The sequence below is a fragment of the Myripristis murdjan genome, chromosome 20, assembly GCF_902150065.1.
Source record: "Myripristis murdjan chromosome 20, fMyrMur1.1, whole genome shotgun sequence".
Classification (NCBI taxonomy): domain Eukaryota; kingdom Metazoa; phylum Chordata; class Actinopteri; order Holocentriformes; family Holocentridae; genus Myripristis; species Myripristis murdjan.
Genome location: NC_043999.1, coordinates 11,275,471 through 11,289,815, shown reverse-complemented (window position 1 = coordinate 11,289,815; position 14,345 = coordinate 11,275,471). Strand labels below are relative to the sequence as shown.

Here is a 14,345-nt window from a genome sequence, read left to right as displayed (position 1 = left end):
ATTCCACATTACTCTCTCTCTCTCTTTGATCTCACCTGAAAAGGGCAGGTGAAAATCCTTGGCCTGCTATGATTATTTCATCATGTCACGCCTAACGACGGGGCGTGATCAAGAACACCGTCCCACTGGGTCAGAGGAAAGTGATATGGAGCCTTGCCCAGAATCTGACAGCCATAATTGATAACACCATCGGGCTTCGCATTATCACCGTCAATACACAACCATGCCACCCTGACCCCTACCCATGGACTGATGGATGAACCAGTGTGTACCATTTGACACACATGTATGTAAACAAACAAACACACATGCTTGTGACACACATACACACAAGTACATAAACAAACCCAACCACACAGGAAAAACAAACAACTCTGCATTTCTGTTCTTTCTATGCCTCTTTCTTTCTCTTTCTCAGACACCAACACAAACAAACACACACACACACACACACACACACACACACACACAAAGGCTGACATGTAAACATACTTAAAATGTGCTTACACAGGCATCGGAGCTCTTGACGCGACCTCCCTTGGCTCGTTTCAGCAACCGGATCCAGGTGGCCTTCATCAGCCACACTGGTCACTCAGTGTCACTCAGTGTCACTGGTCATTCAGTGTCCACTGGTCCCGCAGGTTCTGCTACAACTGCAGCCGACCAGACTGTTGTGGTCACCTCCGCAACAGCTTTACAGCTTCCCTCAGCGCTACGGCTACAGATAAACTTATCACCACAGCTACATTGACAGATAATTATTACTACACCTCGGCTGTAAATGCTACCTTCATCTTTGGGTAAACAAAAAGCCTCAGAGTTAGGGCTACTTATACTACTGCAGCTACAGCTAGCTCTGCTGATGCCGCTGCTACTGCTGCTGCTATATGTAGAGCCACAGCTCCTGCTCCTGCTGCTGTTGCTGCTACCAAAGATGGGGAATCCACAGGAGCTCTCTGCCCCATGCATAATCTCAGCAGCTCGCTCCCCGTCTGCCCCAGTCTCCTTGATAGCTGGTGATGCTCAGACTGCCGCTGCAGGTGCTGAGGCTGACTCCAGGTCTGAGGCAGGTGGTCACGATGCTGCTTACCCCCCCCTTTCTCTCTCTCTCTCTCTCTCTCTCTTGCTTTCTCTATCTCTATCTCTCTCTCTCTCTCTCTCTCTCTCCCTCTCTCTCCCCGCTCAAGCTTTGGCTCCAGTACCGGTCTGAGCCTCTGCCTCAGTCAGAGGATCTGCACTGGCTCCTGCTCCTACTCCTCTGCAGCTTTTCCAGGCTGGGCTGCCATGCTGCTCCACAAGCGGTGGATAACAACAGCTTATCTGTGTGGATCCTGGTGGCTGGATGTCTGCTGCCTGTGACCGATTCTGTTGTTGATGCAAACGAAGCTGCTGCTGCTGTTTCTCAGGTGCTGCTGCTGCCACAGTACAACCTCTCTCTCCCTTCCTCTCTCTCTCTCTCTCTCTCCCTCTCTCTCTCCCTTTCTCTCTGAGTGTCTCAGCCCTGTCAGTGTGTGTCCTGCGCTTTCCCTCTTGCAGGCTCCCCTGTGATACCTCACTGATTCTGCCTCTTTTTCTTCCTCTTTCCCTCCCTCTCCCCTTGTCCCTCTCCCCTCCCCACCCCACCCCTCCTTCTCCTCCTCTTCTGTCACTCCCTCTTATTTTTTCCAGTTATCCCTCACAGTCAATCCATCTGCTCAATATGTTTCTGCAGTGATCAGGTGCTGGGCATTGCATGTGGTCTGCGTCTATGCTCTGTCTGTGGATTCTTTTGTGGGTTTTTATGCATACAAACCATACATTGCTACCTTGTTATAATCAATTTATGTCAGTCGGTGATTCAGTGTCATGCCTCACCATACTCTCAGAGGCGAGAGGCACGCTTACTGTAGTCAAATCTACACACTCGCTCTCAACATAGATCACTCAACACACACTAGCATGTCAGGACTCCTTTTCTGAGCCGCCAGTGAAGTGACAGGAGCGGCTGTGTGAGAAACAGAGAGAGAGGGAGGGAGAGATAAAATAGATCTCCTCACCACTCTGATCTCGGCAGTCGTGAGTCTGAGGTGAAAGCTACTCTAAAGCTTTGCCTGTCACATCACTGGTGATTCATTACATGTGTGCAGAGCGCTGCAAAAGCCACATAGGACAAATGAGAATAATTACAGATTTAATTAAAATTTCCCATCCTCATAAAGGAGTAGCCAAAGTTATAAATAGTCCACTTCGATAATGACCGTGATCCAGATAATCCCTTTTTTGCTCTGCTGCATTGCTGACGTATGATGCTCCTCTGTCTGACCTGTCATGAGATTTGTGTAAGGTAGGCGAGGTCAGAGGTCAGTCCGTGGCACTAGCAGTCAAAATAGGCTGGCTGGTTTATAGCCGGAGGTCCCTCCCTAGGGAGCACTAACTGTAGATCAAAGGATGACATGCTAATCAGTGGTGCTTCTCATAACTAATCAATGACACGGCTAAAACTGCTCAGGGTCCTTTCAACAAGCACATGCACTTATAATGACACACGGATTTAGCTGCATCCTACATGAAAGGAAAAGCTGCGGAAGAATAATGTGATTTTAGCTCATTAGGAACAATTAGCTTAACGAGGGAGGCGATCACCTAAGGTAGATTACGTTTTGAGCATAGACGGATCGGAATTACTGTGCTAGAGCGAATTATGTTGTGGTCCAATTACAGACAAGGCCACTGAACAGCCAAAGGTAAACACAAAGGTCAGCTGAGAAAAAAAAAATCATCATATCCATTTTGTTGTCCACCCTAACATCAAATTTCTTTCCTTGGCTCAATTACAGGTGCAGTACACAAAATTGTAAGGAGCATTTACTCTCAAGGAAAAAAAAAAATTGAGACTGCCTGATGATGAGAACTTTATAGAGTCAACCTTCAGGTTTTGTGCTTATTCGATGTTTCTTGGTCAGTTGAGTTTAAAGGATCCTCACTTCAACAAAAGTTGACATAAAGCACCGTTAAAAGGAAAGTTTAGAGGCTGACCCTGCACTGTACTCTATTTGTGACATCCGGTGTCTAGTTCTTGGTGCTGTGTCCATTAAATGAAATGTCCATTTTTAGGGAATCATATAAGGGTCACATATGGTCAAATATGATGGGTTGACAAGGGCTGTCACTAGCCACAGAGCTCTCAGGGCATGGCACAGATGCTCTAAACGAGGAGCTGAGCGGCCTGGAGAGGAGGCTGGTGGAGCTGTGAAGGCAACTCTGTGACGGCAACGTTGATGAAGACTCACAGCGACAGAACAAGCCTCCGGCTTCCTGACACGACCAACCTCTAGACCCGCTGCCACACTGATACTAACAGTGTCATGTTCCCCGCACACAGACCATAAATAATAATGTAACCATAGTATGATACTTCATTGAACCCTGTAGGGAAATTCTCTTTTTGCTTGCTGTGGTCTACAATGAGATCACAGTGAGGGTTGCTGACATAACAGCCCCGCCTATTAACATGGTAAAGGGATTTATTGTCTTGCTCAAAGACACTTAAGCAGGGTTTATGTTCTGTGTCATGTTATGTCACCCTGAACCCAACACCATCCAAAGCATTTCCGAACATTCACACAGGTGCAGAGAGATGCGAGTGGCAGAATAGAAGAGTACGCATTTGTATGTGTGCATCAAACAATGTTCCCTCTAATTTTATTCATTCATTTTATACTTGGAGGAAAATAGCATCTCCTCAGGTAAACTGACCGTATTTGGTACATATTTGGTGTTGAGGGTGATGTCCAATGGTGTCCCATCCTGTGCAATGAAAACCTATGCAGATTTTCATTACAACCAAACTCTACAGCACCTAATTACATTCAGTTATTTGAATGAAATTCACTGCTGTAGCCTGTTTTAATTTCTCTCTATTTGGTTGACGTAATGTTTGGTTTTGAATAATAGTGCCTTCAAGTGCGTGTCAGAAATATCATATTTACTAGTTAGTAGCACATGAACAAAACCCTCGAAGTGGGAATTTCAGAAACTGGGATGAAACCTGAGTTTATGTGCTGTGATGTTTCATGATGGCAACAATGGTTGCTTTCAACATCAGCAGAGGACTCCTTGCTCTTATTTCTGCTGCCAAAGTAGAAAGCAACTTTTTGATATTTGGTTTTTGTAGTTTTGTAGTTGTACACATTACAAAAAAAAAGCCACCTTTCTGATGCCAACCATGTTTAATACTTTGAGGTTGTTATGGTTACTTGATATTTCTGATTAGAGAATTTGAACATCAGTCAAGTCTGAAGCTCATACTTTCTACGCCAAATGTACAATCTTCCGGCATGTACTTAAAGCCACAATGAAAACCTGCATACTCCTGCACAGCACACAACTAGAAACCACTCACACTGGTGTGTGTATGTGTGTGTGTACATGTCAGAAAAAGGAGCAGGGATAGGTGTGTGCATCAGAGAACAAGAGATAAAGACAAAGAGAGAAATAGAGGGCAGCGGTCTTGCGGTCTCCGTGTTTTCCTATTGATTTATTTAGACAGGGGTCTTCACCGCAAAGCCATGAATGGCCTCTACATGCAGCAGTGGGACATAGCGGTACAATTTACTAAACTAATTACCTCCACTGTCAGCTGGTAGGTGTTGCTTCCCTGGGTGCTGTCAGTCTCTCTTAAGGTGGAGAGCATACAGTAAAAGCTGCTGCTACACCAGGGGAATCTCCTTATGATCTCAACGCTTCCATTTCCATTTTTAGCCTCCAACGTCTATAGCTAACTGTATCTACAGTGAAAATGGAAAACTGTAGTCATGCAGAAGAGTAAAGGCTGTGTATGCGTGCTATAAAATGTTCTCTGGTATGGTGTATAGCTGTCCATAGCTTCCCCTTTTACTCCCCTCTCTTTCCTCTCTCCTCTGTGCCTTCACCTAACTCTGTCACGCAGAGTCTCAATCACACCTTGTTTACTATCTGTGATCCTATTTTTCATTTACATTTATATCCGCGTCTCCCCTCTCAGTAATTCTCCTTGCCTTCTCTCTCTAGCTCTTTTTTCTCTTTTTTTCTTTTTCTCTCTGTGTGTCTTTCTACCTCATAGTCCCTTTCAACTCCATCCTGTCCCTTTCAAGCCCCTCACTCTCCTTATCCCCCCTCTCATGGGATCACCAATAGCTTCCTCTTTCTAGCCTCTGCAGTTTTCCCTTCAGGAGGTAAGGATAGGGAAGTGCATCTCTGGCATTTTCTAGACATTAATATATTATGAATGGCCTAATACTACAGCGCACGGTTTGTAAACTTTACCCACTAATACCCCAAACCTTATCTCTAACATGCAATGAATGTTCATCTAAAATTTAAAAAGCTGTTTCAAAGAGGTTTTTGAAGAGTTTCCACTCATCCCAAGTGGTTTAATTTCACTAGAAGTTCATTCATTATAAAAGGCTGTTTTACAAAAATGTATGAGCAATTATTTTAATATTGTGTTTTAATTTGACCGCTTTGACTCTATTTCTCGGTGTTTGAGTGTGATATCTAATGAGAACAGCTTTTCATATTATGGTCTCCTGGGCGAAATCACTTCAAATGAGTGTCCGCAGCCTCATGGAAGAACATGAAGAAGTTTGAAAAAGCCTGGACCTAGCTGACTGAACGAAACTGAGAGCAGCAGTAGCAGCAGCAGTGAAATCTATGAGCCAGCATGGTCAGATTGCACAGCGCACTTTACATCCAGCTTCGTGAGTGGAGAACGAAGATTACTCCTCACGCCATGTCATGCTCTGTTCTGGCTGCTGACGGACTCGCTGACTGCAGCAGCCTGACAATGAGCGAGTGTGCTAGTGGTTTCTGGCTTGGCATGACTCACACTTGGCCGGAACCAGAGCCTCTTTTCCCAGCCATCTGTCCGTCACTCAGTTGAACACAAAGTCAATTAAATCATCATTCCACGAAGATCGTCTCTTTCGTCAAATGGAGACAATGGGACCAGACATGACAGCCAGGAGCGAGAGATGCACAAGTGTTACAAGGAGCGATTACTAATATTCAGCACACAGCAGAGGAATGAATAACAAATGAGCAAGAGGTGAGAGAGTCAAAATGTTTCAGTGAGACAGACGGAGTGAAAGAAGTAAGAAAGAAAGAAAGAGACTGTGAGTGGCTGTGCTAGGAGAGACAGAACAGAGAAAGAAGGAGAAGATGGAGAGGAGAAGAAGAGAGTGATGGAGGTGCAGAGGGTGGAGTAATAGCCCCTCTGCCATGGAGAAAGAGGGATTGCCTGCATGGACATCAAGGTGACACTGACAGGCCTAGGGAAAAAGTGTTTACCCAGCATTCCATGTGCCAAGCGTCCTCTCCAATGCATTAGATAAGTGCATCATCCCATCGAGGTGATGGACTTACTGGCTGTCAATCACATGACAAGATCCCAGAGAGCAGCGTGGCTAAGAGCTATCAAGACACTTAGAAAAGAGGCAAGAGCACTTCATGCTTGATATTACAATTACACCAATATATTGGTTTGCTGATACACTGCTTTCACAATACTGACCTTTTACTCAGTAATGAACATCAGACAGTCAATTTTGTCTACCTCTTACATGGCTGGATATTTTTTGTGTGCACATTTTATTCATGAATCCAACTGTTCAATCATGCTAGCCTAATGTATCTGTCAGATTTAGTGTCCAGTGATGGTCTACATGCTGTTTCAGAGGCTGCCAAGAACACAATTCTTGAAAGATACATTTAATGTGATTTTTCTGGGGGGGGGGAGAAAAATGTGAAACTGGAAAATAAATAGTAAATCTGTTAAATATCAACCCAATATCATGGCTTTCAGTCAATTTCAGTCCTAAAATACTGATATCTGTATTGGTGGTCAAAAATTCATTTTGGTCAAATCTTAGCCGTTCTAGTCTACATACTTTTTTTCATTATATGATACACAAATGTAAAATGTCAATGCCATCCTACTTTTTACTGGCGTGCTTCACTTGTGCCACACAAGAGGAACTGCTAAAGAAAATTCCTGCAATATCATTGCAACACAGATGCAGAATGAAGGCATTTCTACAATTGGTAGTGCGGTACTAGTCCCTTTTCTGTTGTACCAGGCACCGAGATCAGCGGTCCCTTCAGGGCACTGCTCTCATTACCAAACGGTGCACAGATTCCCCTCGCAGCGAGCTCTAGTCGATCAAGCTGTTCCTTCCCTCTCTGGTCCCTCAGTGAAAACGCAGCACCGTAATAGGCAGATGGCTGATCAAGGGGATGTAGTAAAAGAAGCGGGAGGGACAAGAGCTGCTCTGCGCTGATATTTTGTGCTTGAATCATCAATATTCTGGCAGTATCCTAATGTATGGAGCAGGCTGAGGATGATTAATGAAAGCTGGTTAAGAGAGCTGGACAGGCTGATAACCATCTTCAGCGGAGCGGCACACAGCAACACATAACCTCCTGCAACTGGGATTGTACTCATGTACAAAATTATATCAGCCTCATTTATTTTTTTCTTTATAAAAATATATATATTCAGGATCAACTCAAGTGATTATACGCTATGAAAAGGTCATCTTGATGCTAAAATGAGCGAAACATGCATATTGATTTTCTCCAGTTTTCTATGATCTATTAAAAGTATTTCAAAAGACACTAGATTCATGTTTTGTAGTCTTATGATATCCAAGAGGGACACACAGAAGCTGTTTTCCTTATTAGTAAATTAGAGAGGAGCTTTTGTGGTACAAACCTCTCCTATGCATTAGGGGAATAGGCTCACAGAAGTTATGATAATAAAACATAAATCAATACCATGCTGAAAATATAATTGTATATATTTTTATACTTGCCAGAGGGCTCTGGTTTATCTGTTTCTCTAAAATGCCTGTGGAAGTAACCCTTTGAGGTCAGCTGATGGCCTTTACGTTAATCTTCTTGCTGCAACTATTTTTCAGCGTAACTGCACTGGGAGACTGGTTTTTGCATTTCCCATTTCTTTATAATTCAAACTGTTTGCAGGAGCAAGCTAGTAGATTATTTCAGCTTGTTTTTCCTGATTTTCCAATATTAGACTGCATACTGTTTCACATCTTTGCTGTAAGTGGACTCTCTTTCATTGGGAATATGACTATTTACTATTGACTATTGATTGATTGCTTTGCTAAGCCTATGTTAGCAGCAGTGTAGCAGTAACTTATTATTGGTGAATTGATTTTAACCTTTATTACAATATTTTTATTTATGGCAATTATGCAGCTCATTCCAAGATAGTTGTCTTTTTTTTTCATTTGTTTACTGTACATTGATGGTTTTAAACCTTAATGTTATCACTAACTAGGGCTTATTGTTTACCCAACTTTTCTTGAACCATCACAAAGCATCACATCACCAAATACAGTTTTTGTTGATTCTTCCTTGCAGACCGATATTGTGATGCTAAACAAAATTACTGTGATGCAAATAATTGAAATCATTATTAGATTTTATAACCATTTCATGTTTTAATTAATGTCCTTAAAAGTTGAAATTTCATTTTAAGATGGCGTGTAACAGTGGACGGGGATAGCTAGAAATGTAGTAAGTTTCCTGTGATGTTGCTGTATCATATTTTTAGACATCAGGCTTGTTTCAGTAACAAAATCAAAAGTCACCACAGTATTTGAGTCGGAGAACATTTTAACAATACCCTCTGCACTTTCCACCCTGTCCCTTCCTCCCAGCTGACGCCTCTGACCTGCAGTTTCCTCCTGCGTCACAGGGGAGACGGCGAGAAGCAGCAGCAGCTACTTCAGGTCACTCTCAACAAACCACTTCATTACTTGCTGTGTTAGCTGAACTACTAACAGCCCTCAATCAAAGACAATCGCAGACGCACGCAAACGTACACACACTCAAAATATAGAATTTCTCACAGGCTCGACTGTTGTCTCGGTGGGGCTCAACAGATCGATAAATTGTTATACATGAACCCAGTAGACGCTCCTGCCGCAAGTGACTCACACACCAGCGGGTTCAGTCACATGAATACTTCAAACTGCAGCATGAACAGTCTTTAAATAATCAAACAAGGCCTTCTCTGTGTGTGTGTGTCTGCGTGTGTATAAGTGTGACCAGTTAAAATGGAACAGCTACCAGCAATAGATTGATTTGAGAGCAGATGCTCAGGTAGTTTCTCGCTCACACACACACACACTGGAGTCAAATGTAGAGCATAAAGATGGACAACAGCATCTGTTACATACACACTGTCAGATATACATGCACATGGACATGCATACAAACACACACACGCTGACACACATACATACAAACACACAAATATCATGACACTAAATAATGTATGCTTTAATGGTTATAATTAGCCAAGGTTTGTTTACTGGTGAATATCCTTTCAGACTAGTAATGCTTACACATGACCAGAGCTAATTGGGTGTGGAGAGGATAATGTAGTGTGTGTGTGTGTGTGTGTGTGAGAGAGAGAGAGTTGACTACTGTTGCCAAGCTATCTGTTGCAAGCTGATCGGTCATTAGTGCAAGGATAGGGCTGATGACAATCATCGCTTACTGTCTGTCACCAATACAGAGGCCTGGACTACCTTAGTTTTCACAAGCATATCACTCACACATGCATATATACACACACACACACACACACACACACACACATAGACAGACTAGGAAATGCTTGGAATAGTAACTAGAAACTTCCATGACATGCACTAGCCTACATCAGAATTATTTACTCATTATACTGAAGCTCTGCAGCAGGTCTATTAAAAAAAAAGGACTCACTATACTGAAAAAGGAAACATTATGTACAAAAGATCTCATGTTTGGCTGATGTGGGGTGAGCCAAGCTTTGCGTTCCCCACCGGTCTCTGTAATTAAACAACCAGGCTTGTCCCAGGTGTTTACTTTCTTTCCCTCACACTAGTTTTTAACTACTGTTGCAGCCCTCCACTGAGGGCTTGTAACGGCTGTACAGCGGTGGTCGCAAATCCAGACAAGGCACTTAAATGAGCCTCTTGGTCTGAAACCAGTCCCGCAGCACACTGCACAAGAGTCATAACCTGCGTCTTGAGCAACAGACTCGCTAACTTCCAGGAAAAGTGATAAGGAGGAAAAATAGGAAGTGTATGATTACGCCCTTTGGATACTGTACTTATAACCTCCGTTCTGCCGGATTCCTAACCCTTCCTCTTTGTTCAGAGAAGAAAGAGAGAAGGAGAGTGAGAGGCATTGCCTGGATAAGCTCAGAAAAGTGTAAAAGTATACACCGGGTATTGTCTTGAGTACTGTTTAAGGGTGATTCAGTGTTTAATTCTTGTACAAACTTACCAGATCTGACTCCTCACTGCCGGAATGATACATTTCTGCCCTCCCCAGCTCTGCGCTCTTCCACCCGGCTGGGAGAAAAATCTCCTCAGCTGCTGCCCATCTCCTCCAAGAGCACAGGAACTCCTACTAGGCTGGCTGCTCCGCTCCTACAGTACAAATCCCCCCTTGTCCCAACTCCAGAAAAGGGGGAAGGCTTGCCTCTTGTAGCCCGAGCAGAAAGAGCCAGGGCTGTAGGAGAAGTTTAGCTCCTCTCAGCCCTTCTATGGCCTACTTTTGTCCCAGATGGGAGGCAGAAAGAAGACGAGCCTCTTTCCCACGCTGGGAGAACACTCCTTCAGTACGCTGCGACCGTCCACCAGCCCCGAAAACAAGCCCCCCTGCCCCCTGCCCCTCTCCCCTCCCACACACACGCATATATACTCTCTCTCTCTCTCGCTCTCCCTCTCTCTCTCTCTCTCTCTCTCACACACACACACACACACACACACACACACACACACACACACAGTTAGGAAGTAAGAACTCTGGCCAACAGGGCTGGCCTGAAAATTCCAGAAAGCACCAAAAGCAGCTGCGGCGGCTTTTTATGTCTGTGTGCGAGTGTGTGATCCGGGGGAGTTTACATGTGTTCCTCCGTGCCTTGAAGAGGTTACACTTTGAGGAGCGGAAGGCTAAAAGATTGAACTCACTGTATAGTCTCAACACATGTTCCCGAGACCCAAAACGTCAGGAAGTAATTATCTCCACTATGTCGACGAAATGCCATATTCGCCAGCGCGATCAAGGAAACCAAAAGTCATACAAAACTTTCCGTTCTGTCACTTGATGGCACACAAAGCACTTATCATGTTTTCAATCTTATGTACGAAAAATGAGAAACACCACAAAGTTGCTCAATAGATTCCAGTTGAATTGCAAACGGTACAAACTTTTGCCTCGCTAAGGAGTCAAGTCCATAAAACGTGAAGTCATATAAAGGTGGGTGTCACTGACAGATATCTATTACCAGACTTTAATTTGACAGTAGTAAGACCCCCAGTGTAAGGCAGCTGGTATGCGTCTGGAGTTCTCTAAGAGACTGTAGTGGTTACTGTAATTCACTTCAAAGAAATTCACAGATGATCTATCTCTTTATAATTTGATTTTCTGAGAGACTAGACGGTCATGTTTGCTTTGTAATCGCACTGGTATTATCTCGCAAAGCAGAAACGTCTCAGATGCTAAATATTCCGCTCGAGCAGTAAAATATGAGTCAAAACATGAGTGGAAAAACTGCTGCAAGTTAGTCATGAGTTCACAATATGAAACCATAACTAATCCGCTTTTCCCATAATAAAACGCAAATAACATCAGCAACGTAACGCTGACTCAGAGGAGAGGCATACAAGCTGAGCAACAAGAACAACACTGACAGCAAATGGGTGATTTTCATGGAAGTGTAAAGTACCTTTGTGTAAGATCACATAACACTGCTGTATGTGCTCTTAGATTCATTTGAAATCCTGGTCGAGCACATATTTGTGTGCACCATAGAGAGAAAATGTTTGCTGGGAGGCCTAGCCTAAATCCTTGATTATATTATGTTTGATCAGGGTTAACCCCTTTTTAAGGATTATCATGCAGAGAGAGTGCCCGACACGTGACAAACTGTAAGATACACAGCTATCCATATCTCTCTGGGACATGGGTTTTAACAACACTCAGTAAGCCGGAATGATATTAAATAAAAATAAAATATCCCAATATCTTTGCCTGAATACCTGAATAGCGATATTATGATTTATTGTGCTTTCATAAGACACAAGATCCCTTTACTCTAATGCTTTGCTCAATTTAAAACCAGAAAAAGACAAAACTTAAGCCCTATCACAATATTAAAATATCTAAAACCAGACAATATCCAGTCTCCTGTCACCATATTGATATATCTTTCACCCAGCCCTACTCCTCAACTGCTTTAAATTACCAAATGACAGCAAATTTAAATCGTGTTTTCATCATGCTCACTTTTCAGTAAGGCATGGCATGGTCTGTGGTCAAAAGCTAATCCTGCAGTGGCAACATGAGGTCAAGGTAAATGAAGGTGAAAATCAGACACTAATTAAGTTTAGCCCTGAAGGCAGAGCCTCCACATGCTGGGTGTGATGACAGTTGACTAGAAAGTGTGAGCTGGTGTCTCTAAATGCTCACTAAAAACAACCACGTTTCATGTCAACTCTGCCCGATACTGCCAAAATCAAAGCCTCCCCCCCACAAAAAACAAATAACATATCAAGTGAGATAATGAGGATTTATAGGAAGACCTCTAACAGCAAGATACACTCTTTTTGATTGGGTCTATTGGATCTAATTGGGTCTAAAATCACTGGAAATGAATTGTTTATTTCAATTCCCACTGAGACCACTCTAAAAATGCAGCGAGGGATAATAATAGGTTTTAGGAAAAACATCTGCTAGCATGCATATGCCATGTGAACAAAAGTAAATAAACAAAGCTATAGCCCGGTTACTTCTATTTCTGTGATTATCTTCCGTAATGTAGGAGCAGCACTCCTCACTGATGAGAACAATTATTAGTTCTCTTTGAGCGGGCTCTGTCCCACATGTGACTAATCAATCGCAGTGTTGGAAAATGAAAGCCGCTGTTGACATTGGCTTATTGATTAGCATGCATGCGCACCGTGACGTAAGCAGGCATTCACTGACAGGCACACAAGGGCCACGAAGGATAGCATTACAAAACCAGCTTATTTATATAACTGGACTACACAGAATAATCAATATAGCATCGCGGTGGTTGCTGCTAACAAGCCTGCAACACTGAATAGGATTGCCCCTTTCATCAGCCTGACTGTGTGAAGAAAATGAATGTGATGCTAGAGTGTTTCCTCTGTCTGCTCTTATATTTTGCATTTTAGATTTTGAACTGATTCTTTTTAACAGCACAGAAGTAATGTGTTACTTAATCAATTCCAATCAGCAATTTGTCTTTTCACCTCCCTACACTCCCAACAGAGACATCGGCGCTTGATTCAAAGTTCCCCACTTGAAGGATGGACTCTGTAAACACTGAGCCGCCCCGCTGCCCCAGAGTGACGCAAACCGAGTGAGCAGGTGGGTTCAGTGTCTCGCTCAAGACACTGCGGCATTCATCAAACCAGTGAACTCTGGGTTACCGGATTATTCCTCTAGCTACTGAACCCACATGCTACTGTATTAACAACGGAGACAGGTGGCAGACAGTGTCACGCCACTGTGACTCCACGGTGCCAGTATGACTGCTATGTGCCCTGCTGCTTTCGCTCACAACGTAAACAGTCCAAAACAAAACCCTCACCGCACAGGTCAGGATTAACAGTAATAAGACATATTGGGATTGTTCATCACCACTTATTCTTTTTTTCAAGGAGTTATTCTGCAACACATCAAGGCAAGACCATAACAAAAAGAAGGGTAGATGGATACTGCAAACTATTTATTGATTCAGATCCAAAGTATCTCACCACTGGCAGGAACAATATCCAACAACATCAACGATGTTTTATTTTCTGTAAAATGTTCTATTATAACAGGCAACTATCCATATAAATGACTTAGAGACATGCAGTAAACTTTAAAAGGTCACTAATGGGCTAAAATACAACACAATTAGATCACTGCAGGCCTGTCACAGTGACCCCCACCAATGAGGCTTTTCCTTGCCAAGAATCCTATTAAACAAATGAAACTCTTCAAGATGAGTCTGAGCACTAGTCTATAAATCTTTCAGCTTCTCTGGAAAAGACAACACAAACAAAAGGCCACCATCCACTATTTTTTTTCTCTCTCTGTGATATTCTTGCACAAAATTCAGAGGCAAACTATCACTGAAAAATTGTGTCGAGAATTGTAGAAAGCTGATACATATAAATAATATCCGATGTTCAAACCCACCATTTCACCGTCCATGATATGGCCTTTCCATGCCCTTGAGAACCAATATCTATTTTCATTCTAATTAGTGAATACTATATTGCGATCAAATGGAT

At 43.0% G+C, this 14,345-nt stretch overlaps 1 protein-coding gene across 1 annotated transcript in view; it reads right to left on the bottom strand.

The window, feature by feature from the left end:
• The window catches only part of cacnb2a (calcium channel, voltage-dependent, beta 2a), a 39,180-nt gene extending 28,608 nt beyond the window's left edge, over positions 1–10,572 (bottom strand). Inside the window, exon 1 of the mRNA XM_030079356.1 lies at positions 10,318–10,572. Coding sequence (XP_029935216.1) covers positions 10,318–10,350 — 33 coding nt within the window. The 5' untranslated portion in view covers positions 10,351–10,572. The remainder of the gene's footprint in view (positions 1–10,317) is intronic.
• Between the last annotated feature and the right edge of the window lie 3,773 nt (positions 10,573–14,345).